Genomic DNA, 27027 nt, shown 5'->3' with positions numbered 1-27027 from the left:
GAACAGCCTGAGGGTAGATTGTATGGTTGCGTGTGCAGGGGCTTCATTCCGGTCGGCTTGTTTTATTCATGTTTGTTTGTTTTCTTCTTCTGGTGTTAAAGGGTGGGACAGAAAAGGTGAAAATGGAACTACCATTAAAACGCCACAATTTAGTGGCTAGCTCAAGCAAAAAAAAAAAAAAACATCCCATTGGAACATCCCTGACCATGGATCTGACAAGTGGACGGAAACACCCCATTTATGCAGTGTGTGGTGAAGCACTCTTTTCTCCACGATAGGAGCGTTTGTGTCATCTCATTATTGTTGGAAAAAAGTTATGTGAACACAGAATATGCATTTTTTCCGGATCGGAGAGCAGAGACTCTACACTTGGTTACACTCAAGGTCGATTGTTAACGTACGTAGTGGACCTTAACGGAAACGAAGGTTTTCGTTTTCAATTGTGTTCTTGTGGGCAAGCAGAAATATTTCAGTATTCGATCATTTATACAATTTATGCACCTACTTGCATTGATATTGGCGAACTTATGTTGGCGTTATTTAACATGAGATTGAGTTTCGCTTTCAATCGATCTTCATTTGCTTTATTAAGTCGATATATGGTTGTCATTTTACAACATCACGCTAGGAAGGATATAACGCATGAATCATTTTTGCGATACTATCACACCCTATTTTGCATGACAGATATGGCGGTGAATACGTTTCATTGTGTGGCAGTGATCTGACAATGTAAATCAGTTGCTGTACTGATAAGAAACCGATGGCGCTTGGAATCGAACTTCCGATTGTGATGCAATTTCTTGGCCTGCTTGACGTCGATCATCACGATTGTCACGTCTTTCATCTCGGCGTTCCTCACGTCGCTCTTCGCGACGATCATCATGGCGATCTCCTCGGCGATCTTCGTTGCGCTCATCGACTCGATCGTCTCGCAAACTGTTCTGGCGGTTTTCCTCACGGTTATCGTGCCGATCGTCACGGATATTTTCACGTCGGTCTTCACGGCGTTCCTCGCGGCGATCTTCACGGCGGTCATCACGGCGATCTTCGCGGCGGTCATCACGGCGTTCTTCGCGGCGTTCCTCGTGGCGTTCGTCACGTCCATCATCACGACGCTCATCTCGACGATCAGCACGAGGTTCCTCTAGACGATCATTTCGAATGCTATCACGACGATCTTCACGTTGATCCGCTAGCGCATCTCGAACATGGCTTCGATTATCGCGTTCTTCATCATTGCCATCCTCTCGGTTATCATGCGACACCTGTTCACGTCGTCGTATTTGATCGATACGGGACACGGAAGTATAGGCAGGAGCAAGAATGGCATCAATTGTGTAAAGCGGAGCTACCGTTTGTGCAGGGATTAACTGCAACACTCTGTTGAGTCGTGGACGATTTGCAGGTTCGCGTCGCTGTTCCGCATTGAATCCAGTGCGATCGTCAGCACGATAATTGACAATCTGGCGTATACCATCGGCATCTACCCAAGAATACTGACCACGAACGTGACCATTGCGACGAGATTCTTCCTGGCTCTTTTGATCACCGGTGACTGGGTCGTGAACCGAATAGGAAAAATCGTATCCTACTTGTTCATCGTTTAAATGCTGTGCATCAGACGCGTATCGTTTCAAATCCCACGGATCGGCCTGATTTTGTTGTTGTTGTAGCTGCTGCTGTTGTTGTTGCTGTTGCTGCTGCTGCTGCTGTAGGTGTGTTTGCTGGTGATAGTCTTGAAGACTGGCAGCACTCACAGCCGCTATTAAGAATATCGTAAACTGTGAACAGTAAACCATGTTAGAAAATTTTGTAGTACGACAATTGTAAGACGAGGAGCACCTCGTAACTGTTTAGTAACTACCTTTAACGCCATCGCACCGTTGATGGTGTTTAAAATCTAGTATTGTATTAGAACTGCTCTGCGATCAAACTGATACCAATGAAACAGCAGCGTGGCCTTTTTATAGTGCTTATCATTTTGCTCTACATGTCTTCTTTTGCCTGTGGCGACTGAAATGACGACTAAAAGCATTGGTAAGATGACACTGGGCGTAATTGTTGTGGTATTTGGCGTTCGGTACTATCCATAGGCGTCAGCAAGTTACAAGTATCATGGCTGATATCAGATATCCCGAGCTAGAACAACCTTTTCATAGCCTTGTAGAGAACATCTAACGGTAGGCTGTGGTTTACCGATATGCAGGAGGTGATTGTCAGTCACCTGTGCAGCTTGAAATACTACTTGCACTTGTACTTGTACGTTGAATGAAGCTCGAGACAAAAGTATGTATCGTTGTTAATATAATTAAAAACTGTTTAATTTGATGTCCTCTTGGCGACATTATTTTAATATGCAATAATTTAATTATTAACCTAATAATTAATAGCAAATAAATGCTCCATAAATTCATGCTCCAGTTTGAGTCTTGGCTGTCATGCATTGTACATTAAACTTTTTTTTGTATATTTTATTTATATTTTATTCCAAGTTTTTAATATTTAGTAACAACGCCGGTCCCATACGATAGGACCGAGATAAAATCCCATATAGACCGTTTCCCCGTAGCAAATATTTACCATATACGGTAAACTAAAGTCTAATAATCCAATAATTCATAATAAATATAATTAGTAGGTCGTTACGATCAGAAGAAAGATACGATTATTTCGTTTCGATACAAATTCATCTTCCTAAGTGTTTATGGCTTGTTGCAGTTATTAAGAGACAGTATATTTGTTGAGAAACACGCTAGAGCTGGAAGCCTAGTAGAAGTGAAACAACATTGAAAGTAAAATGCAAGACTGGTCATGAACCTGGTTGACATTTAGATCTTACCGAATTGCAGCTCAAGTAAGAGAAAAAGTGAAATGTAGTACACTATGTTGACGACAGCAAGACTAGTCAGCATGATCTCGCGCAGTTCTTGCCACCATTTCAAAGTTTGGGTGATTTTGGACGGGCACATATTGCATCATCCAAAAATAAGTGGCTGGACTGGATTAAAGGCTTTTGATGCGAAATAAAGTTTATTGTTGCTTGTCTAGCTACATGATGTGCAGTATGCATTCGCACATCGTAGAGAGAAGATCGAAAATGTGTTGATTATAGGACGAGGAAACTGTGCAACGTGAACAATTTCTCTATAATTTAGCATGCGTGGTGCGAATCCAGTATAATAGACATTACGCGGCGAGTTCTCGGATTTAGAATAGTGAAGTGAAATTTCCGAATAATGATGAACGCAACAATTACAGTTCAGACATTCAGCAATTCTGTGCAAAATAATAGTTTAGATCTTTTTGATGATAAAAAAATGTGAAAGAATGATTGCGATCGTGTACAATCTAAATCTCTCATCCAGGGATCAGTTGTGTTAACTTGTGCAATTTTTGGGAGCTGTCTTTAAAGTAAGTATTTGCTTGTTTAGTATTTGCAAATTTACATTAGTATTTGGATTCCACCGAATACCGGTACAAGTTTGATAAAAAGTGAAATTAAGTACATTATTTTGATAAACGCAAATATACTCAGTATGATCTCTTGATGTTCGAAACTTGTTCAAATTATGAAATGCAGCGGAAGGAATATTCGCCAAAAAATGTATACGGCATACATAAATTGTTTTCACAAGTCAGATTTTGTAGAAATTTCATTTGAATTAATACAGCAAATTTCCTTGCTGCGTTGCGTCAATGGTCAAAGGACTTAGACTTAGCAATTTGTCTATTCTAGGTTCAAAGCCATGTAGGTCATGTCGGCACGTTATTTACCCAGCTGCATTATTATACACGGAAAATTACAAAATCATATATTACTCAGTACAATTCGGGTAGTAAATGTAATTTTCTTTATTAATTTTTGTAAATCCACTTAGACTATGACGACTATGTATAATCATGTTTAAGTGAACTATGGTAAAGAACAATTTTTCATTTCACACGGTGAAGTATTCCAATATTTTGTGATCCGTGCCATTTTATGACAAAAAATTAAGAGATATTTTTTTATAAAAATGAATGGAGTTTATAGGAAAATTTAAGAATAACATTTGAAAAAAATATTTCGTGCACAAAATCGTTGTAAAGCAACGCAACTTGGTTCACTCTACTCAAAAGACGTTTGTTAAGAATACAGGTGGTGATAATACTTTATTTTTCTTCTCAGTCTAACATCCTACAAGCTAAAGCTTAACTAGACTTAATTTTACCACGTAGTTGGATTTGTTGGTAGAACGGATAGGATGGGGTTTCTTAAAATGTCACCCTTGCCTGTATAATGGTGCGACCAGTTGCGCAGTTGACCAGCTGGCGGAACAGCCAATCGCCAAAGGCCCCAAAGAAAATAACCTAGTCAGAATGTTTCTGTAGGCAAATTATTGCATTAGTATAATTGGATAGAACAATATACAGAGACCAATATACAATATATATATTTGAATATGTTCAAACCCCATTTAATGGCAAATGAGATATATGATGAGCTAAATGAAAGCTTAATAATGAATAAATGGACCAAATAAAAATAAAAACGCAGGATGAAATAGTGGACTAAATGAATTATTAAAAAATTCTATAGATGAAAAAGTAAATAATCATACTTAGCAAAAATTGAACGATATGATAAACTACAAAACGAACTAAACCAGATTAATACGCAACCAATGAAATGTTCAACGCAGTTAGAACTTTTACTTAGAACTAAATATCTGGGATGGATGAACTTACCTATGAATTTAATGAATTATTTTTTATTTAATGCAATCTGATAAAATAATAATGAAATAACTTAACCTGATTCTGAACGAAGCGCCAAATAAATTGCTTCCTTATTCGTTAAAGGTGTAATTGCATTGGAACCCAAGCGTAACAGAGAAGCATTACTGACTGAAACTTATTCTATTATATTGCGATTATGAAGTATTTAGACTATAAATTTTTAAATTAATTTATTATTTTACTAAAGAATCTCAAATATATTAAACTTGCAACTCAAGCCATTTTGTTAATTAAAGATTTTTTTTTATTTAGGCGAAATAAAAACTCTTTGGCAAGCTCGCCTCCTTTGACACAGAAAAGGACATAGAGTGAACCAGATTTTAATAAGAGGCAACCAGGTCATATTGCTTAAAAGTATTGAAGTCTTAACCTAAGGTATAATTCACATTAGTTTTGTAGCGGCGCTACTTGTTGCGCGAAGTACTCAGGTCGCGAGTGTGATCCTTTTCACGGAGATCTGAATAGATTGCGACCTGCAAAGATTGCTTCGTAGAAGACAAATGTGTTCAGCGCACCTTATTACAACCGATTCAAAAGATCAACTAACTTTGAACCCGGCCGAAGGTTTCTTTCTTTATTGGATTGCTTCAGAGAAGAGAGATACGGTGGGTGCATTAGGCGTTAGACAAACATCCATTCCCGAATCCGTGGAGAAGATACCAAACCAGACGAAACGGATTCTTGGTGTTTGTAACATGTAACACGAGAGTTTATTTTTAAAATCCTGCTTCATTTATACTTTTTTAATTGCAATGTATGAACGCGTGTTTATTTCCCAATCAGCGCTTCTATTATTTATTATTTCAATTCAAAATATCAATCAAGAACATAGGAACTCGTCATCTATGGTATATTTTGTTGATACTCTCCAATCAGAAATTAAAATAAAACGATTAGTTAGGCAAGTGAATGCATTAGCCATGGGTATTCACACTATATACACCCATCCTTGGCTATCCTAACAACACAGAAGATTTAAAAAAAAACGCCTATGCAGATAATAAATCTGTAATAACAACGGGTAGTAAGAAAATAGAAGGAATAAAATTTTTGATTTGAAATTTGAATTTGACCCTCGACTTGACGCTAGCAAAGCGAGGTCAATTGCCAATTATTTTGTAATACGACTGGCATGTTGTTTCTGAATAAGAAGATAACATTATTCCTGTGCGGAGGGTATTATCTCGGATTAATGGGTTACGGATTAGAAATTTACACAAAATTAACGTAACGATCGTTTATTAAGAGTGCAGTAATGAAATTCGAAAACTGTATATTCAATAGAGATTTCGGCTGTCCCTAGCTGGTCCGGCAAAGATTTTTGCGTTTGAAGTTTAATTATTAAATCTGCTATCCACAAGTTTTTGTTGTGAAAATAGTAGAAGGATAATTGTTGCAGCCTAAAGTTAGGTAATTTGCGAAATGCAATAGTTGATACTTGGATCCAAAGAACATGGTTTGTTGCAAAGCAACGAAGCCGAAATAAATTTATTATTGTTAGTTAAGTTTGTAATGTTTATATTTACAAAAGAATGCCATAAAAACAGTGTTGCAGCAACTGTCTCCATGATTACTTATGCACTACTTTATTATACAAATATCAAGGGCAAAGAAGTCAAAGTCGCACATACAAATTAGAATTGTAAAGCCGATGGTAATAATGCTTGATATTTTTCAATAATTTCAATCAGATAGAAATTTTTCAGTAATATCGTTGAAAGTTGTTTTGACGTTAATGATATAGTTGAAAATGTGTAATTCTTCAAGGATATTTTTACTGCCCACGATTGTATAACGAAACTATATATTGGTGGTTTATGGTTATCTAATGAAAATTTTCTTGTCGAAGGAGAGCGTTGGAATATGCTATATGAATACTCAATCAATGGGACTATAACGTAATTAAGTTTTTAAAAAAATTATTACTATATGGAACGACTACACTTGAGCCCAAGCAGTACCATTTTGCCTCTGTTCGCCAGATTTTACAGCCTACAGTGGTCCCAGCTTTCATTCAAATCTCGAAGGATTCTACTCGGCACTGGAAGCCACTATAACTTACATCAACAAGTCTCTAAGTCGTAGTGAAAGAACAATAATATCTAAAGAACAATAATATGAAACATTCTAATAATATTGTGACAATTGAATTACTGCGACAGATTTTGCAAACCACACACTATATTGTTGCTTGAATGAAGCTTATTGAAAAAAATGTTTTATTCATTTGTATTTAAACTTCCATTATATACCGCTTGATGAAACACACTTAAATATTCGTTTCACCAACATCATTTGACTATTCCAATATTTATCTAAACTAACTATATTAGTGATGATAGTTTTGATGGGCTGGTGCCTGATGATGGTATTGTGGCTGGTGATGATGCTGAGGCTGGGGCGCCTGGTATCCCTTGATCGGTTCCCGGTGAACTTCAGCAATGAATCCGCTCTTACCCTCAACGTGGTAAGTTACGGTACGCTTGTGGCCATCGGCATCGATCAGATAGTACTCGCCCTGGGTAGAGTCGTCCTTACGGGCCTCCTTCTGTCCATGGACATCGCCAGTGTGGTCATCATGGATATCGTAGTGGTACTCAAAGTGCACTGGTCCGTGATGCTCTTCTTCATGGTGATAGTGCTGTGGCTGATGGTGTTCCTGATGGCCGTAGTGAGATTGAGCGCTGACGGCAGCAACCAGAGCAAGAGCAACGATGATCTGAAATTGATTTGTGATTAGAGGAAACATATCCAAACGACAGAGGTTTTTTGTTATTATACCTTGGAATACATTTTGTAGGATATTTGTGCGATGTTGTGAGGATTGCGAACGAATGGTTTCTGATGCCAAAAACAGCAGAGGGTCTTACTTTATATAGCGCAGTGAAATGCACCAACCGTATCAGGGAAGTGTTGGAGAAAGGAAAAAAATAAGCAAAACCACCGAAAATCGGCAATATGTTGTCAGGGATGGTGATCACGGTTTGCCAAATGTTCCAACCGGTTGAACCAGACTGCTCTAGTTGAAGTGAAAGGATTGCCACACTGTAGGTATGTTTAGGAAGAAAAAAAAGTTTTGATAACGAATGGACTTAATGAGTAGGGAGTCAAATTACATAATGGTGACAATTCAAGGTTAAGGCAACATATGGATGAATTTTGGCTTTATTTAAAAAGTTTTATAAGTCATTTTTAGAAAGATACTATGTTAAAATTTACGTATTAACAATACTGCCTGGCTGTTTTTCTTGAGCAAAAAAGAAGAAAAATACCTATTGCTACATATTGGCAATTGTTCAGCCACAAAAAACGGATAATCTGTATTTAGATATCATAACACAAATTGAATGAAATGGTCATTTTTATGGTAGACGTAAACGTTGGTTATAAACTGTACTGTGTAGATCCATGTTGTAATGCATTAAAATATATGGGAGAAAGGTGGAACTTATTCTCGAAATTGATCTTGTAATCGATCGTTAATAAATTTTCTTACTGAAAACATTGCACCAGAGTTATTTAAGTAGAGAAACTCTATAGCAATCTTCACTAATGACTAATTTTGTTTCCTGGTATTTGTTAAAATGTGGATGGACATGTTTCCACATTGACGTTCTACCAAGACTGACCGATAATTTTAATGGTGGACTTGCTGGATTTTACTTGCTGGATAGGCCTTGTGCCATAGGTCTTCCCGAACGTAATTCCGTTAACATGACTGATTATAAAACTACAAGTAAATAAATAAAAAAAACACACACAAAAATGGCTGACTGAGATCACATGAGATTGAAGTTCCACAAAAATTTAGATGAAAGCAATTTTGAAAATGTACATTATTGTCAAGGGTTAGTATATTAACATTTAGAGGATTTTTTGTAATAAAAATCTCGTTTAAAATCGTGCATACCCTATTTCCAAATCTTTCATCTTAATATTTTTATCAGGAGCACACTCACCTCTCTAAACTTGCATTGAATTCACTCGTAGTCTAGACAATAGCTGCAAGAGCAATATATTTTGTTTGGCTTTTCGTCACGAAAGAATGATAATAACTGTTGCTGGGCCGAATAAAGAACGGCTGGAAATTTCAAAAAAGCTATTGGTGCTATGACTAACATCGTGAGTGATTTCAGTGATCCTGTATATCATTAAAGCTACCAGTCAATTTCGAAAAAGCTTTATTAAGACGATTGATTCATTATTGATCCAGTACAGGGGTCACTACAGGGGATACAGGGGATAGGAACAAAAATAAAACAAATCTTGAAGCCGCAGGTCAGATGCCATTTTCGAATAATTAGACACAGGAATTATCTTACTATCTTGATATTTTACTTGGCTCGAAGTTTAATTTCGCTCAACATCACGATGACTTCATTTCACGAGCTAACAGAATATTATTTGTAATATTTAAAATCGTAAGAGACTTTAACGACCCGACATGTATTAATGCTTTGTACTGCGCGTTAGTAAGATCGATTTTAGACTACGGATCAGTAGAGACTGGACAACTGAAACAGAGTTTCGAGATATATGCCTTCTTTACCGAAAGCGTTGGGGATTTCAGTAGGATGCAGACTTTACTAACTAAAATTGCTATACAGAGAGAGTCAGACAAGAAAAAATGTTGAAAGTCCTAGACAGTCTAGACTTAACTACATTACAAAAATCCATTCTTGATGTCGTGATGACGACAAGTCGTATTCTCAAGGCGTTTAAAATTGTCTCCTGTGTCAAATAAAATCGGTTGGTGGCTTAGACTATACTGGGTATATTTTATTGACAGATGCTTCAGCCTGAAATTTTGAAAGCATATCTATTTACAAGCTAAACAATGAACGAACTATTGAACCACAAGTTGTAAAACAATTATGTAAATTGTGATTGAAGTTTTATTATACATTTGCTACGGTAATTCAAAAGAATATAGAAGGTTTAGTGGTGATAGTGTTGGTGAGCAGGAGCCTCATGGTGGTACTGTGGTTGGTGATGATGCTGAGGCTGGGGCGCCTGGTATCCCTTGATCGGTTCCCGGTGAACTTCAGCAATGAATCCGCTCTTACCCTCAACGTGGTAAGTGACGGTACGCTTGTGGCCATCGGCATCGATCAGATAGTACTCGCCCTGGGTAGAGTCGTCCTTGCGGGCCTCCTTCTGTCCATGGACATCGCCAGTGTGGTCATCGTGGATATCGTAGTGGTACTCATAGTGCACTGGTCCGTGATGCTCTTCTTCATGGTGATAGTGCTGTGGCTGATGGTGTTCCTGATGGCCGTAGTGAGATTGAGCGCTGACGGCAGCAACCAGAGCAAGAGCAACGATGATCTGAAATTGATATGAGATTAGAGAAAACATGTCCAAATGACAGAGGTTCTGAGCGGGATAGTACCTTGGAATACATTTTGTAGGATATTTGGGCGATGTTGCGAGGATTGCGAACGAATGGTTTCTGATGCCAAAAACAGCAGAGGGTCTTACTTTATATAGCGCAGTGAAATGCACTAACCGTATCAGGGAAGTGTTGGAGAAAGGAAAAAGATAAAGACACTACTGAAAATTCGCAGTCAGTCATGGTGATCACGGTTTGCCAAATGTTCCAACCGGTTGAACCAGACTGCTCTAGTTGAAGTGAAAGGGATACTTGTGACGAAAAGGTATGTTTAGGAAGAAAAAAACCCGCTTTAGTTGTGGAATGGTATGTGTGGATACGTAACTTAAATATTTCACGGCCAAGGCTGAGTTGTGGGTCAAAACCATGATTGCACATGCTTATCTAAGAATTGTTTTAACAAATTAAACATAACACCCAATGAGATTGTGAAGCTTGTAGTACAATGGAATATGTTCATTTATTGCCATGTGTATCACATATCAGTCAATCACACGATACACGAAAATGCTATTAAAACAGATTCTCATTAAATAGATCGTTGTCAATATAGATGATAATATGGAAACGGTTCTCATAATTCTTAAACATAAACATGACCGTTAGGAATGTCATGAAGATGTCTCATAAATGAAGAATGAGACTTTAATTTTGAATACTTTTTACTTGGAGTTACTGGATTGTTCCTACATTCGACACTAGTTTTTCATGATTGGTCCCTAGTTTTATGGAGCTCGCCAAGATGGAGGACACCGTAATGTCCTTCATAGCGGCCAATGCGAGCAGTCGCATTTGATTTGTATTTGCATTTTTGGTTAGAATTATTTGCTTAGAATTGTCAGCCCAGAGGATTTAGCAAAAAGTAACTTATGTAATAAATGAAACCGAACATAAGCTCATGTTAGTACGACAGCAGCGGAAGTATAGTTGAAATCGAAGTGGTGATGCATGCTGTTAAAGTGTCTAAGATAAACAAAAAATAAGATATTTAAACCAAATCTAGTACGTCTCGCAAGATTAGAGAGAATCGATCGGGATCGATGGGCATGGAAAGGAACATACATTAGAACACGGGAAAGGAGTGAACGCACAAGACAGTGACGCCCAGAAGCAGCCGTCCAATTGCTTGAGCTCGCTCCCGCTTCACTTTCCAAAGATTGTAGACCAAGCACTTGACATCGAACAACATATGAAGGGATTGATTCGAAATGGAAACCCAGAATGCGATGAAAAATCAATCTCGTTGAATATTCCTGTCCTTACTCGAAATTCTTAGCCCAAATTATAGCTGCAGGATACCATACAATACAAGCTTATTTTAAAGGAAAAGAAGGGATCAAGGACACTTATTTAAAGGAGTACTCCTCCCCCAAGGAGGTATACGTACTATTAAATATCTTTACTTCACAGCTATGGCCCACTAGAAAAATTTCAAGTCATTGGAAAAGATTAGTCGAGAAATCGATTTTTTTATTTCGCAATAACAGATGGAGCTGTACTCTGTCGAAGGTCGCAGAAAATCAGTATACACTCCATTCATCTGGAGTCCTCGATCTATGCAATCGATTGTCATAATACAAATTTTTGTAGAAGGAAGACCATGTTTGGAAGACCAATTTTTTTTTGAAGTAGCTTTTCTTAGCCATCTCACTCTAAGCGTCCCAGGTAATCTCTAGGCATCTCTAAGCGTCCCAGGAAAATAACTAAACAATACTTAAAAATATAAGTAGCTAAAAACAATTTAAAATGTTCCAAAATGACAACCGTATTTGGTAAAAGTGTCAGAAGACATTAACAAAAGAAAAAAGAACCATAATAACATTTTCATTAAAAAAAATGAACAAAGAATCATACATGATTATGACTAAAGCTTCATAGCAGATTAACATTGTTTTGAAAAGCAGTCACGATTATTCTAAGACCGATCAGGAAGTGATCGTAAATGTGATAAACAAAGATATAACAGAAAAAGTATAGAATATATCATTTTAAAGAACATTTCTTCCATAACTAAGATATTTATTAATGATGATAGTTTTGATGGACGGGAGCCTCATGATGGTACTGTGGCTGATGATGATGCTGAGGCTGGGGCGCCTGGTATCCCTTGATCGGTTCCCGGTGAACTTCAGCAATGAATCCGCTCTTACCCTCAACGTGGTAAGTGACGGTACGCTTGTGGCCATCGGCATCGATCAGATAGTACTCGCCCTGAGTAGAGTCGTCCTTACGGGCCTCCTTCTGTCCATGGACATCGCCAGTGTGGTCATCATGGATGTCGTAGTGGAACTCATAATGCACTGGTCCGTGATGTTCTTCTTCATGGTGATAGTGCTGTGGCTGATGGTGTTCCTGATGGCCGTAGTGAGACTGAGCGCTGACGGCAGCAACCAGAGCAAGAGCAATGATGATCTGAAATTGATATGAGATTAGAGGAAACATATCCAAATGACAGAGGTTCTGAGCGGGATAGTACCTTGGAATACATTTTGTAGGATATTTGTGCGGTGTTGCGAGGATTGCGAACGAATGGTTTCTGATGCATACAATTTCGGTGGGTTTCCTTTATATAGCGCAGTGAATGCATTCATTTTACTTGAAAAGCATTCGACATGAGCGTAAGCTAAGAAAAATGCCAAAAAATCGACAGTATGTTGTCAGTCATGGTGATCACGGTTTGCCAAATGTTCCAACCGGTTGAACCAGACTGCTCTAGTTGATGTGAAAGGACATTTAGTTGTACAGAAAAGATGGTTGGGGAGAAGAAAAAGAAAACTTTTATTTTGATTTATCATGCAACCGATGCAATTTAAAGCAAATCGTGATCCTATTGTTTGAGAGGGGTTTTTCGTGAAAAAAAATTAATAAAATTTTTGGTGGACAATTCAATATATTTTACAATTCTAGTCGAAACCACACTGTCCACGACGTGTTAATTCACCATAAAAATATATTTGTATTTGTTGATGGAGCAATGGTAGTACTGTTTTTAATTGGTGCCGCGCTCATCCGATGGTTTTATGTTATTTTCCACCGCCATGTTTGTGCATGGCTGTGCATTCTTCCTTGCGATGAAAAAGCGATTTTGCGAGAACAGTGTAGCGAGTTTTGATGTTTGCGTTGAGGGTACGATCGTGGAATACTTGTAATTTACATTAAAACCTATATATTATAGCAAGTTCTTTTCTGTACAGTAGACATCGTCTCGGCATTAAAGCAATCTTTTCTTGTCTTTGTCTATTTGGAAAAACTTACTATGAGGTTCGAACTGATACATAATGTGGTGTATGGGATCAAGAGACTTTTGTCTATGTTGCGTTAGCGTAGAACACTACTACGATTTACATTAGGTTTGAAGGAACAAGATGATGATGGGGTAGTGTCTAACCTCATTATAGCTACCGTTGAGATGCTCATGGATTTGGAAAAATCATTAGTAGAGTCAACAGACGTGCCTTTGACTTTTTTAATCACGAACACAAATTTTGTATTATTCAATTATAATCTACGAAGCAAATCGATAAAATCGTAGAATATAAATTATTTGAAGAATAACATTCAGAACAATAGTAAACTTCCACATTAATAACACAAGTCTCAAACGTTTTAGTGACATTGTGTCTTAACAATCAAACTATTTTACGTTTTGAGAATGCGCCGGCCACTCAATAAGTTCGATTTGTCTATCCCATCTATTTGTAACTGCTATAAGTCAATAGGGTGATCGCTACAATAAATATAATGTACAACTGAAGCAGGCTAATCGGCTATGCAGATTCGGTAAAAAATGTAAAAGTGAAAGAAAATGAAAGAAAAATTTCCCTTTCTCAGAACATATCATGCAAAAATAAACACAATAACCATAATTTCACACTGAAATAAAAATTCGTCTTGAACTGTTGTGGATTTGCTGCTATATTATGGAATTCAAATTAAATAAGTATATATGAGATTAATTATGTATTTATTACCAGACTCATCGTTCGAAATTTAATTACGTACAAAACCATACATATGCAAATTGTTATTTCAGCTTTCAAAATACTTCAATATATTTTTTAAATCAATCAATTGACAACAAGAATGTGTTGGTACGATGATATTGACTAAGTTTTGTGTACAAGCTAAACAATTAATCTAATGATGATAGTTTTGATGGACGGGAGCCTCATGATGGTATTGTGGTTGGTGATGATGTTGAGGCTGGGGCGCCTGGTATCCCTTGATCGGTTCCCGGTGAACTTCAGCAATGAATCCGCTCTTACCCTCAACGTGGTAAGTGACGGTACGCTTGTGGCCATCGGCATCGATCAGATAGTACTCGCCCTGGGTAGAGTCGTCCTTACGGGCCTCCTTCTGTCCATGGACATCGCCAGTGTGGTCATCATGGATATCGTAGTGGTACTCAAAGTGCACTGGTCCGTGATGCTCTTCTTCATGGTGATAGTGCTGTGGCTGATGGTGTTCCTGATGGCCGTAGTGAGATTGAGCGCTGACGGCAGCAACCAGAGCAAGAACAACGATGATCTGAAATTGATTTGTGATTAGAGGAAACATATCCAAACGACAGAGGTTTTTGTTATTGTACCTTGGAATACATTTTGTAGGATATCTGTGCGATGTTGTGAGGATTGCGAACGAATGGTTTCTGATGCCAAAAACAGCAGAGGGTCTTACTTTATATAGCGCAGTGAAATGCACTAACCGTATCAGGGAAGTGTTGGAGAAAGGAAAAAAATAAGCAAAACCACCGAAAATCGGCAATATGTTGTCAGGGATGGTGATCACGGTTTGCCAAATGTTCCAACCGGTTGAACCAGACTGCTCTAGTTGAAGTGAGAGGACATGGCGGTCAAAAAATGATTTTACAATGATCGGAGATAGTTTGCGGTAGGTTAAGTTACGTAACTCAAATTATTCATGATCAAGGTTAATGATTGAGGAAGTTTTTTAGGTACTTTGAAATATTGAATCATCTATGTAGTGACTATTTATTATTGAAGTGATCCGTCCGGCGCTGGATGTTCAATATTGCTTAGTAAAATTAAGTGAAAGTCTTGCTTTAGTATTTTGTTGGATGTTAATTCAACTTCCATTTTTTAACGAATATTTTGTGAAGACCGAAGTCTACATCTTCCATAATCAGTTTAATATAATTGTCAAAAACAACAAATTGTCTAATAAAATGAATAGAATAATGCATTTTAAAGATGCTGTGGAATCTGTGTTACTGCGGAAACAAATTCGGAATGCAAGTAAAACAGCCTGACTATACACTGGACATAAGGCTTTTTTTGGTATAACCAGAATTAATTCCTCCCGCTGAATGGTACATTGTCTATTAGCAGTTGTTACCACTGCGGCAACCGCCTCTTGTCACCCGAATCTAAATTGAAGCAAAGACGATCGCGTATTTTAGCACACTTTCTTTATTTAGCGAATTAATTCTTTAATGTACAATTAAGTAACAGAATATAAATTGTAGATGAAATATGCTGCATTATTAGTTGCAATTAAAAAGTACAATAACAGTTTTCTATTTTCAGTTCTATAAAATCCATGCATTCAAACTTTCTCTTGGGGATTGTAGCAACATCAAATGTTATTAAAATATTATAGATAGATAGATGGTAATGTGCGACACGGAACAGGGATGCGAATCAAAAGAAAAAGGAAGGATTAAGATTTTAGGTCAGTAATTGAGGAGGTATTTACAGTTTTTAATTAATTATTTATTTATTTCTTCCACTATGCTTTCCACTATGGCTTTGCCGCATACAGTTTTTAGTGCAATTCTGCATACGCCGAGAAGAAGGCGTCATATTCTAATATATACATAATAGATTTGACTAAATTTCCAAAATTGTAGTCAAATTATAATAAGATATAGGTGAAATGTACGGTCGTGTTTGTCTTTATTGCCAATAAAGATTAACGACATGAGAATTCTATAGCTGTTTGAAAAGAATGAAGGAGACGTTCAGGGAGTCGCAGGTGTTAGTGTTGATAAAATTGCAAAACCTATGGAAATCAATGGGATTGACATAAAAATTAATTTTATAAATGATTTTAAATGTTATTTGTAAAACCAATCGATAAAAATTTAACACTAAACTGTAGCAGACAACTATGGAATGCTTAAGAATTGTACATGGACAAAAAGCATACTATTATTAAAAAAAAGAATTGTTTACATAGAAATCCATGTAAATTTGTGGTTTCATTCTATATTTATTACACAACTTCAAAATCTAATCTAAAACTATGAAATGCTTAGTGGTGATAATGTTGGTGAGCAGGAGCCTCATGATGGTACTGTGGCTGATGATGATGCTGAGGCTGGGGTGCCTGGTATCCCTTGATCGGTTCCCGGTGAACTTCAGCAATGAATCCGCTCTTACCCTCAACGTGGTAAGTGACGGTACGCTTGTGGCCATCGGCATCGATCAGATAGTACTCGCCCTGGGTAGAGTCGTCCTTACGAGCCTCCTTCTGTCCATGGACATCGCCAGTGTGATCATCATGGATATCGTAGTGGTACTCATAATGCACTGGTCCGTGATGCTCTTCTTCGTGGTGATAGTGCTGTGGCTGATGGTGTTCCTGATGGCCGTAGTGAGATTGGGCGCTGACGGCAGCAACCAGAGCAAGAACAACATAAATCTAAAACAAAATATACATTATTTGTCTTTGTTTAAAATACATTTCTCTGAATATTTTCAGACCTTCATCATTATGCTTTAGTTTATTGGAACTATGTCACTTTTGTTTCGACGATTATTTGTCCTCTGCCACCAGCAAACGGCGCGAGTTCCTTTATATACCAAAGCGTTTCTTCGTGAAAGGAGAAAATGGCACAAAAAGTATGGCAAGAAATTTCTATAAAAAATGGACTTGAAAGTCACGATTCGTACAATTCGATACTGCCAAACTGATTCCTACCAGTTTGACTAGACTGCTCTAATTGAGGTGAAAGGAACAGTAACGGTGGCTTGAATCATTACATAAGTTCATAGTCCGCCAACAACAATCGGTAATATCTAGACAGTAATGTTCTTGTTATCTCTTTAGTATGTGCACTGTGTTCTGTAGTTTGTTCTTTTGAATCTTTGTAAAGAACGTTCCGAAGGTTTTGTGCTATGTTATTCAGTATACTACTTCGTATTTTCTAGATCGATTGTCATCTAGAATTTAACAAAACTCGTCAAACCAAGATTTTGAATCACTGTATATGTAACGCATGATCCAACAGGTTGTTAAGCCAAGTTCATTCTAACATATTAAAGGAATAGTTAATTTGAAGCTTCTACTCCGATTTTAAAGTAGTTACAATCCTTTTTTAAAGTGATTTGGCTTAGATGTAACATTCGAGTATAAAATATACGGCCTGTCCGTAATAATAGTGATAATGATCATTTTCTAATATCATAAATAATATTATATGTATGATCTAATCCGAAATCATTCTGGTCTTGTATAAACTCAAACCGAAATCAGAGGCAACTTTCAATGGAAATGTCATGTTAAGGAATAACGGATAGCACATTCATAAAGCTGTAGTTTTTTTCTAGTATAGTTCCCATGATCTAATAAGCTCACGCAGAGGATTTCCTGCATGTATAATGTCAGTGTATGTCATCGAACATTATTATTGGAGTATATACTAAAAAATTCTACGAGTTTTTTTCATACATGCAATGCAGTCATTCAATTGTATATGAAGCGTGTCCCAAGGGAGTAAGCATCACATTACGAGTTAATATGAACGATGTGTCTAATGTGATGGGAAGAAAATATTTGAATGTAGCCAGAGAATATAAAAATATATGCATCTGTAAACATCACAATGAACCTACATGTTGTGGTAAGCATCGTTCAACATTTGGTGTAATAGTAATTCGGGTAGGAAAATATGTTATTGTCTTCTTTATTAATTAAATCGTTATTTTAGAACACGAGACTACTTCAATCATATAGATCAAATTTACATAAAGAAAATACAAATTTTACGCATTTAATGGAATGATTACTACCACGGAACGATTGTAACTCACCGCACTATAGATAACATTCTTAGCTTCTGGATTAGAAGCTTATAGAAAAGATAGTAGATGTTAGCTAATAGACAGAAAACGATAAACTATGTAAATCAAAGAACGTGTTTATTGAAATAACCAAATTTTTGATATTAACTGATAACAGAAATTTTTATCTGATGCTGTAATAAAACACCGGTTCTCACTATTTGTACTAAAAGTGCAAAGAAAAGATGGAAGTGTACACGTCAGGTGCGAAACAGATCGAAGGGAGTATAGGACTCCAAGAACGAGAGAAGGTAGGGAAAGCTGAGGTTATTGGGAAGGAGGGAAGGGACATAGATTGGGCTAGAAACGACGTAAAATAACGACGCGAAATAATATATTCCTTAATCAAGTAGTGCATATTAAACGGTCGCAAGGACTCACTTGTCATTACCAAATAGGCTGATTGTTATTTGGTAGCCGGAATGTAAGTCCTTTCTTACTGCAAACATTTGAACTTTAACAGAGAAATCGTCAAACAGTTTCAGTATCGGAAAATTACTTTATTACCATAATCAATACTAATTTAAACCCTCCCACGAACTATTTTGTATCAATCCTATATTAAATATTCCGTTCTAGTGATGATAGTTTTGATGGGCTGGTGCCTGATGATGGTATTGTGGCTGGTGATGGTGCTGAGGCTGGGGCGCCTGGTATCCCTTGATCGGTTCCCGGTGAACTTCAGCAATGAATCCGCTCTTACCCTCAACGTGGTAAGTTACGGTACGCTTGTGGCCATCGGCATCGATCAGATAGTACTCGCCCTGGGTAGAGTCGTCCTTACGGGCCTCCTTCTGTCCATGGACATCGCCAGTGTGGTCATCATGGATGTCGTAGTGGAACTCATAATGCACTGGTCCGTGATGTTCTTCTTCGTGGTGATAGTGCTGTGGCTGATGGTGTTGCTGATGGCCGTAGTGAGATTGGGCGCTGACGGCAGCAACCAGAGCAAGAGCAACGATGATCTGAAATTGATATGAGATTAGAGGAAACATGTCGAAATGACAGAGGTTCTGAGGGGGATAGTACCTTGGAATACATTTTGTAGGATATTTGTGCGGTGTTGTGAGGATTGCGAACGAATGGTTTCTGATGGAGAACAATGCATAGGGCCTTACTTTATATAGCGCAGTGGAATGTAACGATCGTTTCAGGAAAGCATTGGGCAGGGGTGCCCAAGTTTTGAAAAATGCCAAAAAATCGACAGTATGTTGTCACTCATGGCGATCATGGTTTGCCAAATGTTCCGAACCGGTTGAACCAGACTGCTCTAGTTGAAGTGAAAGGTTTGCGTTTCACATGAAAATTGTTGTGATAACGAATATATGCAATCTGTAGAAAGTTAAAATACTCAACGCAAACTTTTCACTGTCAAGGTTTCAAGTGGCCTTATTATGAAATCATAAGGATATGTGTAAAGAACTGTTAAAAATGATATGCCTAATTATTGCATTATTGCAAACATGTTGACAGTATGGATATTCCTGAATAGGTTGAGTAAATAAAACAGGCATGAAACTATGTTCAGTAATTCGCGGTATGCATTTAAATCTCGAATGGCCTATTCGTCATTCCCTATTGAACTACCTGTATACACCTTACTTATTTATTACTTTTTTACTTATTAGGCGCTACAATCGCTTCGTGGTCTTTTTCTGCTCCATAAATCTTCTAAATCCCCCTTGGTTGAGCGTAATTGTTTGTCAACTCAATCCAATCCACCCTTTTGTAGCGGAGACATCAGCGGTATCACTAATTCTCAATATGAAAATGCTATGTCTCCTCTGTCCATGTGGACTACCTAAAAGGGGTAAGTATTGGAACTATATGACCATCTCTTTTCAAGAGTTCCGTAGAACCTAAGAGTTCCTTCCCAGCAACCTTCTCTGTTTCGGTGGCAGAGCATGTATGAGTTGGGGCCAGTGGCGGATTAATCCCCCTGGGAGATCCTGGACGGAATGATAGTTGGGGTCTCTAATTTTAAGAACGAGTGGGGGGAAGGGAGGGCCATTGATGCCCTTCAAATGAGATAAAGCGCAGTAAGAAGGAACCCCTGAACTGTCTCACTTTGAATCATACCCCTAGGGGCCCTCAACATGGCGAATCCTTTTTTTAGTCTCTCCGCTAGTGTCCCTGCTGCCTTGGTTCCGTGGGCTCCCTGCAGATAGTGCGTTCTTTCTTTTTTTGATGATTTCCCGACTTATGTCGAATCATTTTTCGTTGGATGCACGTCTACAGCATAACAATCGGGCAGAGACAAAAGTGTGTGGCAGTGGGGTCGGGTTCCATGGTGAGGAGCATCTTTTATGGTCCTGATTCGAAACGCCGGACCCTCCTTGATAAACGCAATCGTGGGCATCGGCAGAATCGCGAGTACATCGATTTGAGATGTTTTGGCTTGTAGGGACCTGAAATAAACGAAGCTTATTTTTTGCTTGGCCATTGACTACGGCCATTGAATCCCATCCTTATTCTCCCGTGTATCCTTTCGTTCCCCATCCTATGTTATTCGTTGTATCGTCCTTGAAAATGAATGTTTCTTGTAATGCCATTTTTAAGCCGTTGAAAAACAGTCGCCTCTGAGAACAGCACCAAATCCACAAAAGGGATCCAGACTAGACAGGGTGTTCTGATTTCTCCAATCTGAAATTAATTGTTGTTTGTTTTGTACAGTCAAAACCCGATCAAACCCGACCGCAAACCAATGATGTCTATGTCTTCAGCGTACGCCACAATCTGAATTGACTTATAGAAGATGATGCCCGAAGTATCCAGCTCCGATACGAGGATGGCTCTCTCTCTAGCAATAGATTTGATAGTAGATATTCATTTACGTTGAAGTTGACGACTCGGTGTTTTATTTAGTAGCGGAGCCTGTTCTGCATAAGACTGCTACGAAGGACCATTTCCTTTTACGATCCTCTTTTAACATGTATTCGTCTTTTCAATGGGTTTGCCACTTTCTTCGACTACGGTTCTCCTCTTTCTGTTTACCGAAACCATCTTCGGACTCATATTTCCTCTTTGTAACCATTTTCCTTTCCCATCCTGTCTAACGTTTGGTTTCTCCTTTTCCCCCTCCCCTTAATTCTAATTTAATTCTAAGCTTTTTTTTTGTATATCCTTAAGGAAAACAGAAATAAATTACAATAATAATAATAATAATTTAGACCGTTTCCGCATTGCACGGTGTGGCTTAATCTCAGGCTTAATCTACCTAGAAATGATGTTGCCGTACCACTATACTACCATGCCATATCAATATCCTTGCACTCTTATAGAATAAGAGCTATTTATCTTTGAGACGATTTTTGAGAGTTTGGACTTCTGCCTATAATCATAAAGTACTTCTTAAAGGGTACAGACTTTCAGACTGAAGATTGTATTCGCCAGATAAATTTTAATGATTTCATGATGAGTGAAAGTACAAATTTAAGTTATAATGTTAGATCTTGCTGAGATATGGCTGCTTCTTTCAAATATAATATTCTAATTTTATTTGGGTTTCTCAAAAATAGCGTAGTTTTTTTTATTTGAATACTATATGATTTGATTTTTTATAAAAATGCATGTAGTTTCAAAGGCGTTGATGATTTGACCTAGTCCAAGGTTTGATATAAAAAACAAACCAACATTTGAAAATTTTACAAATGATTTAAAAAACTCTTAAGAACATTTATCATTTTCACTTATAGGGCCACGATAATAAGAGATATTAGATAAGAGGAATTGAATATCTTACAACTTATTCAAACATAAAAATAAACATAAATAACGATGGTACACGCAACGAATAATATGAAATAAATTTAAATTTTATTACACAACTATTATAGCGATAGAACTGGATTATGGAAAAATTAGTGATGGTAGTTATGATGAGCAGGAGCCTCATGATGGTATTGTGGCTGGTAGTGGTGCTGAGGCTGGGGCGCCTGGTATCCCTTGATCGGTTCCCGGTGAACTTCAGCAATGAATCCGCTCTTACCCTCAACGTGGTAAGTGACGGTACGCTTGTGGCCATCGGCATCGATCAGATAGTACTCGCCCTGGGTAGAGTCGTCCTTACGAGCCTCCTTCTGTCCATGGACATCGCCAGTGTGATCATCATGGATATCGTAGTGGTACTCATAATGCACTGGTCCGTGATGCTCTTCTTCGTGGTGATAGTGCTGTGGCTGATGGTGTTGCTGATGGCCGTAGTGAGATTGAGCGCTGACGGCAGCAACCAATGCAAGAGCAATGATGATCTGAAATTGATATGAGATTAGAGGAAACATATCCAAACGACAGAGATTTTTTGTTATTGTACCTTGGAATACATTTTGTAGGATATTTGTGCGATGTTGCGAGGATTGCGAACGAATGGTTTCTGATGAAGTTAAATGCGGAGGGTTTTCTTTATATAGCGCAGTGATATGCATTCATTGTGGTAAAAAAGAAAAGAAGATAACTATACTGCCAAAAATCTACAGTTTCGAACCGGTTGAACCAGACTGCTCTAGTTGAAGTGAAAGGATTGCGTGCAACAAAAAGGTTTATTTAGGAAGAAAATAACGGTATAATGGCCAGGCATTTTATTGCAAATAAATGCAACAAGTTTAGTTTTCATGGTCAAGGCTAACGTGTGGTCCAAATATTTCTCATATATGCAATTTGTACAATACTTGTTTTCCATTTTCAGTTTCCAATAAATTGCAGATATTTTGACAATTTTAAGATTTACGGCCTCGGCCGAGTACAATCGGGGTAAGATGCCCTAATATTGTTCGGAGTAAGACATCTCTCCAAATTATTGGAGTACCTCAGATTAAGATTTCAAATTGTACCTTAGATTAAGATTTCAATAGCTATAACCAATACGGTCTGGCTATTCTTCTTGAATGAAAAAATAGACTTACGGACTGATTGTTCGACGAGAGTTAAACAAGATTATATATATATTTTTTATTATCGTTTGAACGGCCAGGCCGTATATCTAAACAAGATTATAATTCTAGATGAAAATCTTTATATTATCAATCCATGAAATGAAATTTCGGAATAAGAGTGGCTGATGCTCTTTTGTAGGTTTAATTTGCTATGTAGGTATTGTTTTATTCGATTATTTATTTATAATTTTGTATAAATGTATTGATCGATTTATTAATTAATTAATTTAGATATTTTTTAAAATAATATATTTTGTGGTTTAACAGGGATTTTGTGAATAATTCTTACGAATTATAGCTATTATCTGTATATTTTAAATTGTACATGGCTTTTCCCCTTTTTCCACTACTTTGTCGTTCCACAACTCTTCCTTCTTCTGTTAAAAATGTATAAGTAACGTATAGTAAAATTCTGTATCATATATTAGATGTAAAGAAATCATTGTTATCATGTTTAAAAAAAAGCAACCCAATTTAAAATTTTAATTTTTGTCTACAGATTTTTAAAAGAGTATTTTGTAGCGAATTTCATTTGCCAGGCTTCTTAAGAGTTGATCATGTCATCAGAATGGCATCATCCATCCAATCTGCCAGTAAGTTGTTTGTGAAGCAGTCTAAATCAGCAAAATCTAAATTCGGATGGAGAGATAAATTTGAATTGCTGGAGGAACTCATAGAATTTAGGTCTTTCTCTAAGCGGATATAATGCTGTAGAAACTAAGCATGCTAATAATTCTGTTTTGATAATTCAACGTTCTAGTTATTGTACTAATTAAATGTCTCCACCTTCATTTCTTTTAAAGCAATACAATTGAAGAGTTCTTGGTCAGGCATGTGTCGTAATTTACTCATATCAGGATAGTATAACCTGCGTACTTCGGAAAGGTCAGGTTGCGATTTGGTGCCGATCTTTAATATGAAATACCAGCACCGCTAATATCTGTGTGGCAAATATGCAGAACCTCGCCGTGTAAAGATTCCGTTTTGCCTAACTGTGCATCGACTTGATCTTAGTGTCCATCACTTGGTGGATCAACATAAGAAACGGACTTCGCGGTTTCAGATGATGATAACACATCGAGGCCTTACCGTGGGTCGGGGGACTCTCGATGGTTCTAGATGAAAAGACGACACAAATTACTTCATGGTCCTTAGCCAACTGAACTCTGGCTTCCCTTGTCCACACAAGGGCTCTTTATTTTATACTCATTTGGGTTCGGATGTGCATGTTGTGGGTTCGACGCCTTTGTCTGACGGTTTGGTCGGAGCCTACTTAAGCTGACCTATTTTCCCACGCTAGAACCTTTCCGCGCTCGCGTGTTCCTGTTTTGGGTTCTTGTCACCTCGTAAACAATCTGGGCTCCGTTGCGCACGTCATTGCTATGCGCTCATTGGGTTTTGTCGCCTCGTAAACAATCTGGGCTCTGTGCGCGCGTCATAGCTATGCGCGCAAGTTCTCGGATTGCGCACTTGAACTTGAACCTCTTAGCGGGCGTTGCATGTTTTCCTTTAGCTTATGTTTTCCGTGTTTATGGTTCGCTTGGCTTGGGTGGGCCCGTTATTTTCCTACACTTGGTGTTCTGTTTCCTGGTTCTGTAATTATGTGAATTAAGGCTTACGTGTCCCTACTGTCAACCTTTAGATAGTTTATGACCTAGGTCTGGTTTTTGTCTATTGAGATCTTGTAACTGTAGTTCGTAATACAATGTTGCTTTCTATGTTACAATGTTGCTTTGGATGTTACACTCTTGCTATTTATAATATCCAGCAGGCCTATGGAAATGATTTAACAAGCCAGCCAACATAAATGAAGCTTTAAACTTAGACCTAAAATTGAAAAACAATCAACACACAAACTACTAGTACCTGGACTTAATACAAACTGTGATATATGACGAAGTGATACTGGCGATTTGAAATTTGAACTAAGTGGAATTTTATTCTACTACCATGGAAAGTTTAGTGGTGATAGTTTTGATGGGCTGGTGCCTGATGATGGTATTGTGGCTGGTAGTGGTGCTGAGGCTGGGGCGCCTGGTATCCCTTGATTGGTTCCCGGTGAACTTCAGCAATGAATCCGCTCTTACCCTCAACGTGGTAAGTGACGGTACGCTTGTGGCCATCGGCATCGATCAGATAGTATTCGCCCTGAGTAGAGTCGTCCTTACGGGCCTCCTTCTGTCCATGGACATCGCCAGTATGGTCATCGTGGATATCGTAGTGGTACTCATAGTGCACTGGTCCGTGATGCTCTTCTTCGTGGTGATAGTGCTGATGGCCGTATTGAGATTGAGCAGCAACGGCAGCAACCAGAGCAAGAGCAACGATGATCTGAAATTGATATGTGATTAGTGGAAAATAGTCCAAAAAGCAGAAGATTTCATCAGGATAATACCTTGGAATGCATTTTACAGGATATTTTATGGGGTGCTGTGAGGATTGCGAACGAATGGTTACTGATGGTAAAATCTATGGCAAGCCAGACTTTATATAGCGAAGTGAAATGCAGTGATAGTTAAAGGAATGCACTGCGAAAATAACAAGGAGAGAAAATCACCGAAAATCGACAGTGCGTCGTCAGCCATGGCGAGCTTGATTTGCCAAACGTTTCGAACCGGTTGAACCAGACTGCTCTAGTTGAAGTGAAAGGTATGTGGGAGTTTTAGTAATTTTTGTTATATTGTCATAGAAGTTTCATTTTTAATGTTGTAACATTATGTGTTTGACGAATTGCTCGTTTTCAATGATATTAATTAAGTAACAGCACTTGTGTAATATTAAGTAATATAAGACTCCGATTCATACGCTTTGTGTTTTTTATTGTTTACTATTTTACAATGACTACAAACTCGATTTTCAATATTTTTCTTCAAACTTATGATGGAAATTATGATGTGCTGGAGCGTCATGGAAACCCTTGATCGGTTCCCGATGAACCTCTGCAATAAATCCACTCTTGCCCTCAACATGATACTTAACAGTGCGCTTATGACCATCGGCATCGATCAGGTAGTATTCCCCATGGGTGGAATCATCCTTTCGCGCTTCGTGCTGACCGTGCACATCACCAGTGTGGTCATCATGAACATCGTAGTGATATTCGTAGTGCGCCGGTCCGTGATGCTCTTCGTCGTGGTGGTAATGCGCTACATCGTGTTGTACATCGCTGTGCGCACCGTAGTGATTTTGACCGCAAACTAAAGCCACTAGACCGAAAATTCCTACAATCTGTAGATAAAGCGAATCTATTGTTTTACACAATCATCACAAATTCGTATTGCTTCTTTACCTTCAGGAACATGCTGAATATTCGACTGTATTTACCGCTGGCTGTACGAGCACGAGTTTTCCGGATATCTACCATTCACTGAGTGTGGCTCGATTTCCTGTGATGCTATTTATACCAGTGATTGAATCCTCCTCGGTCGAGCTTTTCACTTTCATTTAAGAAAGCTCGATGCCTAAGAAGCAAGACACCTCTGAATGACCATAAACGGAGCATCTATCTTCTTCTATCCGATGGCAAAACTTTATCTATGTATGCTTCTTTAACTTCAATTAGGCAACCATCGGTCATAAAACTGTACCAATATTACATTCGTTCGATCGAAAAGGAGTTTGGGGGCCGGTTTCGCTGGAACTGGTAGCGGATCAGGAAATACAGCGCGATGATGCTAGAGATGCTCGTTTTTGCAGCGGTAGGAAATTCACATTGAAACTGGTTTCAATGTGAAGATCATCAGCCACAACCGGTTGAAAGTGATAAGTAACGAGCAGTGGCAATACGTAAATGGCAGTCGGGTGGCAGATTTATATTGGAAGGGATATACATGATTAC

General features: G+C 38.1%; 10 protein-coding genes across 10 annotated transcripts; all 10 read right to left on the bottom strand.

Moving 5' to 3' along the window:
* Positions 1-463: 463 nt before the first annotated feature.
* LOC128305328 (uncharacterized) lies at positions 464-1931 on the bottom strand. The gene is made up of 2 exons (XM_053042714.1): positions 1868-1931; positions 464-1784 (listed from the first exon to the last, which is right to left on the bottom strand). The coding sequence occupies exons 1-2, from the start codon at positions 1877-1879 to the stop codon at positions 738-740; spliced, it is 1059 nt and encodes a 352-aa protein (XP_052898674.1). The 5' UTR covers positions 1880-1931; the 3' UTR covers positions 464-737.
* Positions 1932-7111: 5180 nt separating this feature from the next.
* LOC128305340 (larval cuticle protein A2B-like) lies at positions 7112-7575 on the bottom strand. Its single transcript, XM_053042729.1, has 2 exons — positions 7564-7575; positions 7112-7501 (listed from the first exon to the last, which is right to left on the bottom strand). Exons 1-2 carry the CDS (start codon positions 7573-7575, stop codon positions 7112-7114), a joined length of 402 nt encoding a protein of 133 aa, XP_052898689.1.
* Positions 7576-9720: 2145 nt separating this feature from the next.
* Positions 9721-10186, bottom strand: LOC128305339 (larval cuticle protein A2B-like). The gene is made up of 2 exons (XM_053042728.1): positions 10175-10186; positions 9721-10110 (listed from the first exon to the last, which is right to left on the bottom strand). The coding sequence occupies exons 1-2, from the start codon at positions 10184-10186 to the stop codon at positions 9721-9723; spliced, it is 402 nt and encodes a 133-aa protein (XP_052898688.1).
* Positions 10187-12196: 2010 nt separating this feature from the next.
* On the bottom strand, positions 12197-12662 carry LOC128305338 (larval cuticle protein A2B-like). Its single transcript, XM_053042727.1, has 2 exons — positions 12651-12662; positions 12197-12586 (listed from the first exon to the last, which is right to left on the bottom strand). Exons 1-2 carry the CDS (start codon positions 12660-12662, stop codon positions 12197-12199), a joined length of 402 nt encoding a protein of 133 aa, XP_052898687.1.
* Positions 12663-14311: 1649 nt separating this feature from the next.
* On the bottom strand, positions 14312-14774 carry LOC128305335 (larval cuticle protein A2B-like). The gene is made up of 2 exons (XM_053042723.1): positions 14763-14774; positions 14312-14701 (listed from the first exon to the last, which is right to left on the bottom strand). Exons 1-2 carry the CDS (start codon positions 14772-14774, stop codon positions 14312-14314), a joined length of 402 nt encoding a protein of 133 aa, XP_052898683.1.
* A 1673-nt stretch (positions 14775-16447) lies between these two features.
* Positions 16448-16908, bottom strand: LOC128302709 (larval cuticle protein A2B-like). The gene is made up of 2 exons (XM_053039570.1): positions 16900-16908; positions 16448-16837 (listed from the first exon to the last, which is right to left on the bottom strand). The coding sequence occupies exons 1-2, from the start codon at positions 16906-16908 to the stop codon at positions 16448-16450; spliced, it is 399 nt and encodes a 132-aa protein (XP_052895530.1).
* Positions 16909-18833: 1925 nt separating this feature from the next.
* Positions 18834-19299, bottom strand: LOC128305336 (larval cuticle protein A2B-like). Its single transcript, XM_053042725.1, has 2 exons — positions 19288-19299; positions 18834-19223 (listed from the first exon to the last, which is right to left on the bottom strand). Exons 1-2 carry the CDS (start codon positions 19297-19299, stop codon positions 18834-18836), a joined length of 402 nt encoding a protein of 133 aa, XP_052898685.1.
* A 2819-nt stretch (positions 19300-22118) lies between these two features.
* LOC128305337 (larval cuticle protein A2B-like) lies at positions 22119-22582 on the bottom strand. Its single transcript, XM_053042726.1, has 2 exons — positions 22571-22582; positions 22119-22508 (listed from the first exon to the last, which is right to left on the bottom strand). Exons 1-2 carry the CDS (start codon positions 22580-22582, stop codon positions 22119-22121), a joined length of 402 nt encoding a protein of 133 aa, XP_052898686.1.
* Positions 22583-25148: 2566 nt separating this feature from the next.
* On the bottom strand, positions 25149-25596 carry LOC128305341 (larval cuticle protein A2B-like). The gene is made up of 2 exons (XM_053042730.1): positions 25585-25596; positions 25149-25520 (listed from the first exon to the last, which is right to left on the bottom strand). The coding sequence occupies exons 1-2, from the start codon at positions 25594-25596 to the stop codon at positions 25149-25151; spliced, it is 384 nt and encodes a 127-aa protein (XP_052898690.1).
* Positions 25597-26045: 449 nt separating this feature from the next.
* Positions 26046-26633, bottom strand: LOC128302707 (larval cuticle protein A2B-like). Its single transcript, XM_053039569.1, has 2 exons — positions 26594-26633; positions 26046-26434 (listed from the first exon to the last, which is right to left on the bottom strand). The coding sequence occupies exons 1-2, from the start codon at positions 26631-26633 to the stop codon at positions 26046-26048; spliced, it is 429 nt and encodes a 142-aa protein (XP_052895529.1).
* Positions 26634-27027: the final 394 nt, after the last annotated feature.

Source organism: Anopheles moucheti, chromosome 3 (assembly GCF_943734755.1).
Source record: "Anopheles moucheti chromosome 3, idAnoMoucSN_F20_07, whole genome shotgun sequence".
Taxonomy (NCBI): Eukaryota; Metazoa; Arthropoda; class Insecta; order Diptera; family Culicidae; genus Anopheles; species Anopheles moucheti.
The sequence above is the reverse complement of the archived record's forward strand: the minus strand, read 5'-3'. Positions and strand labels throughout refer to the sequence as shown.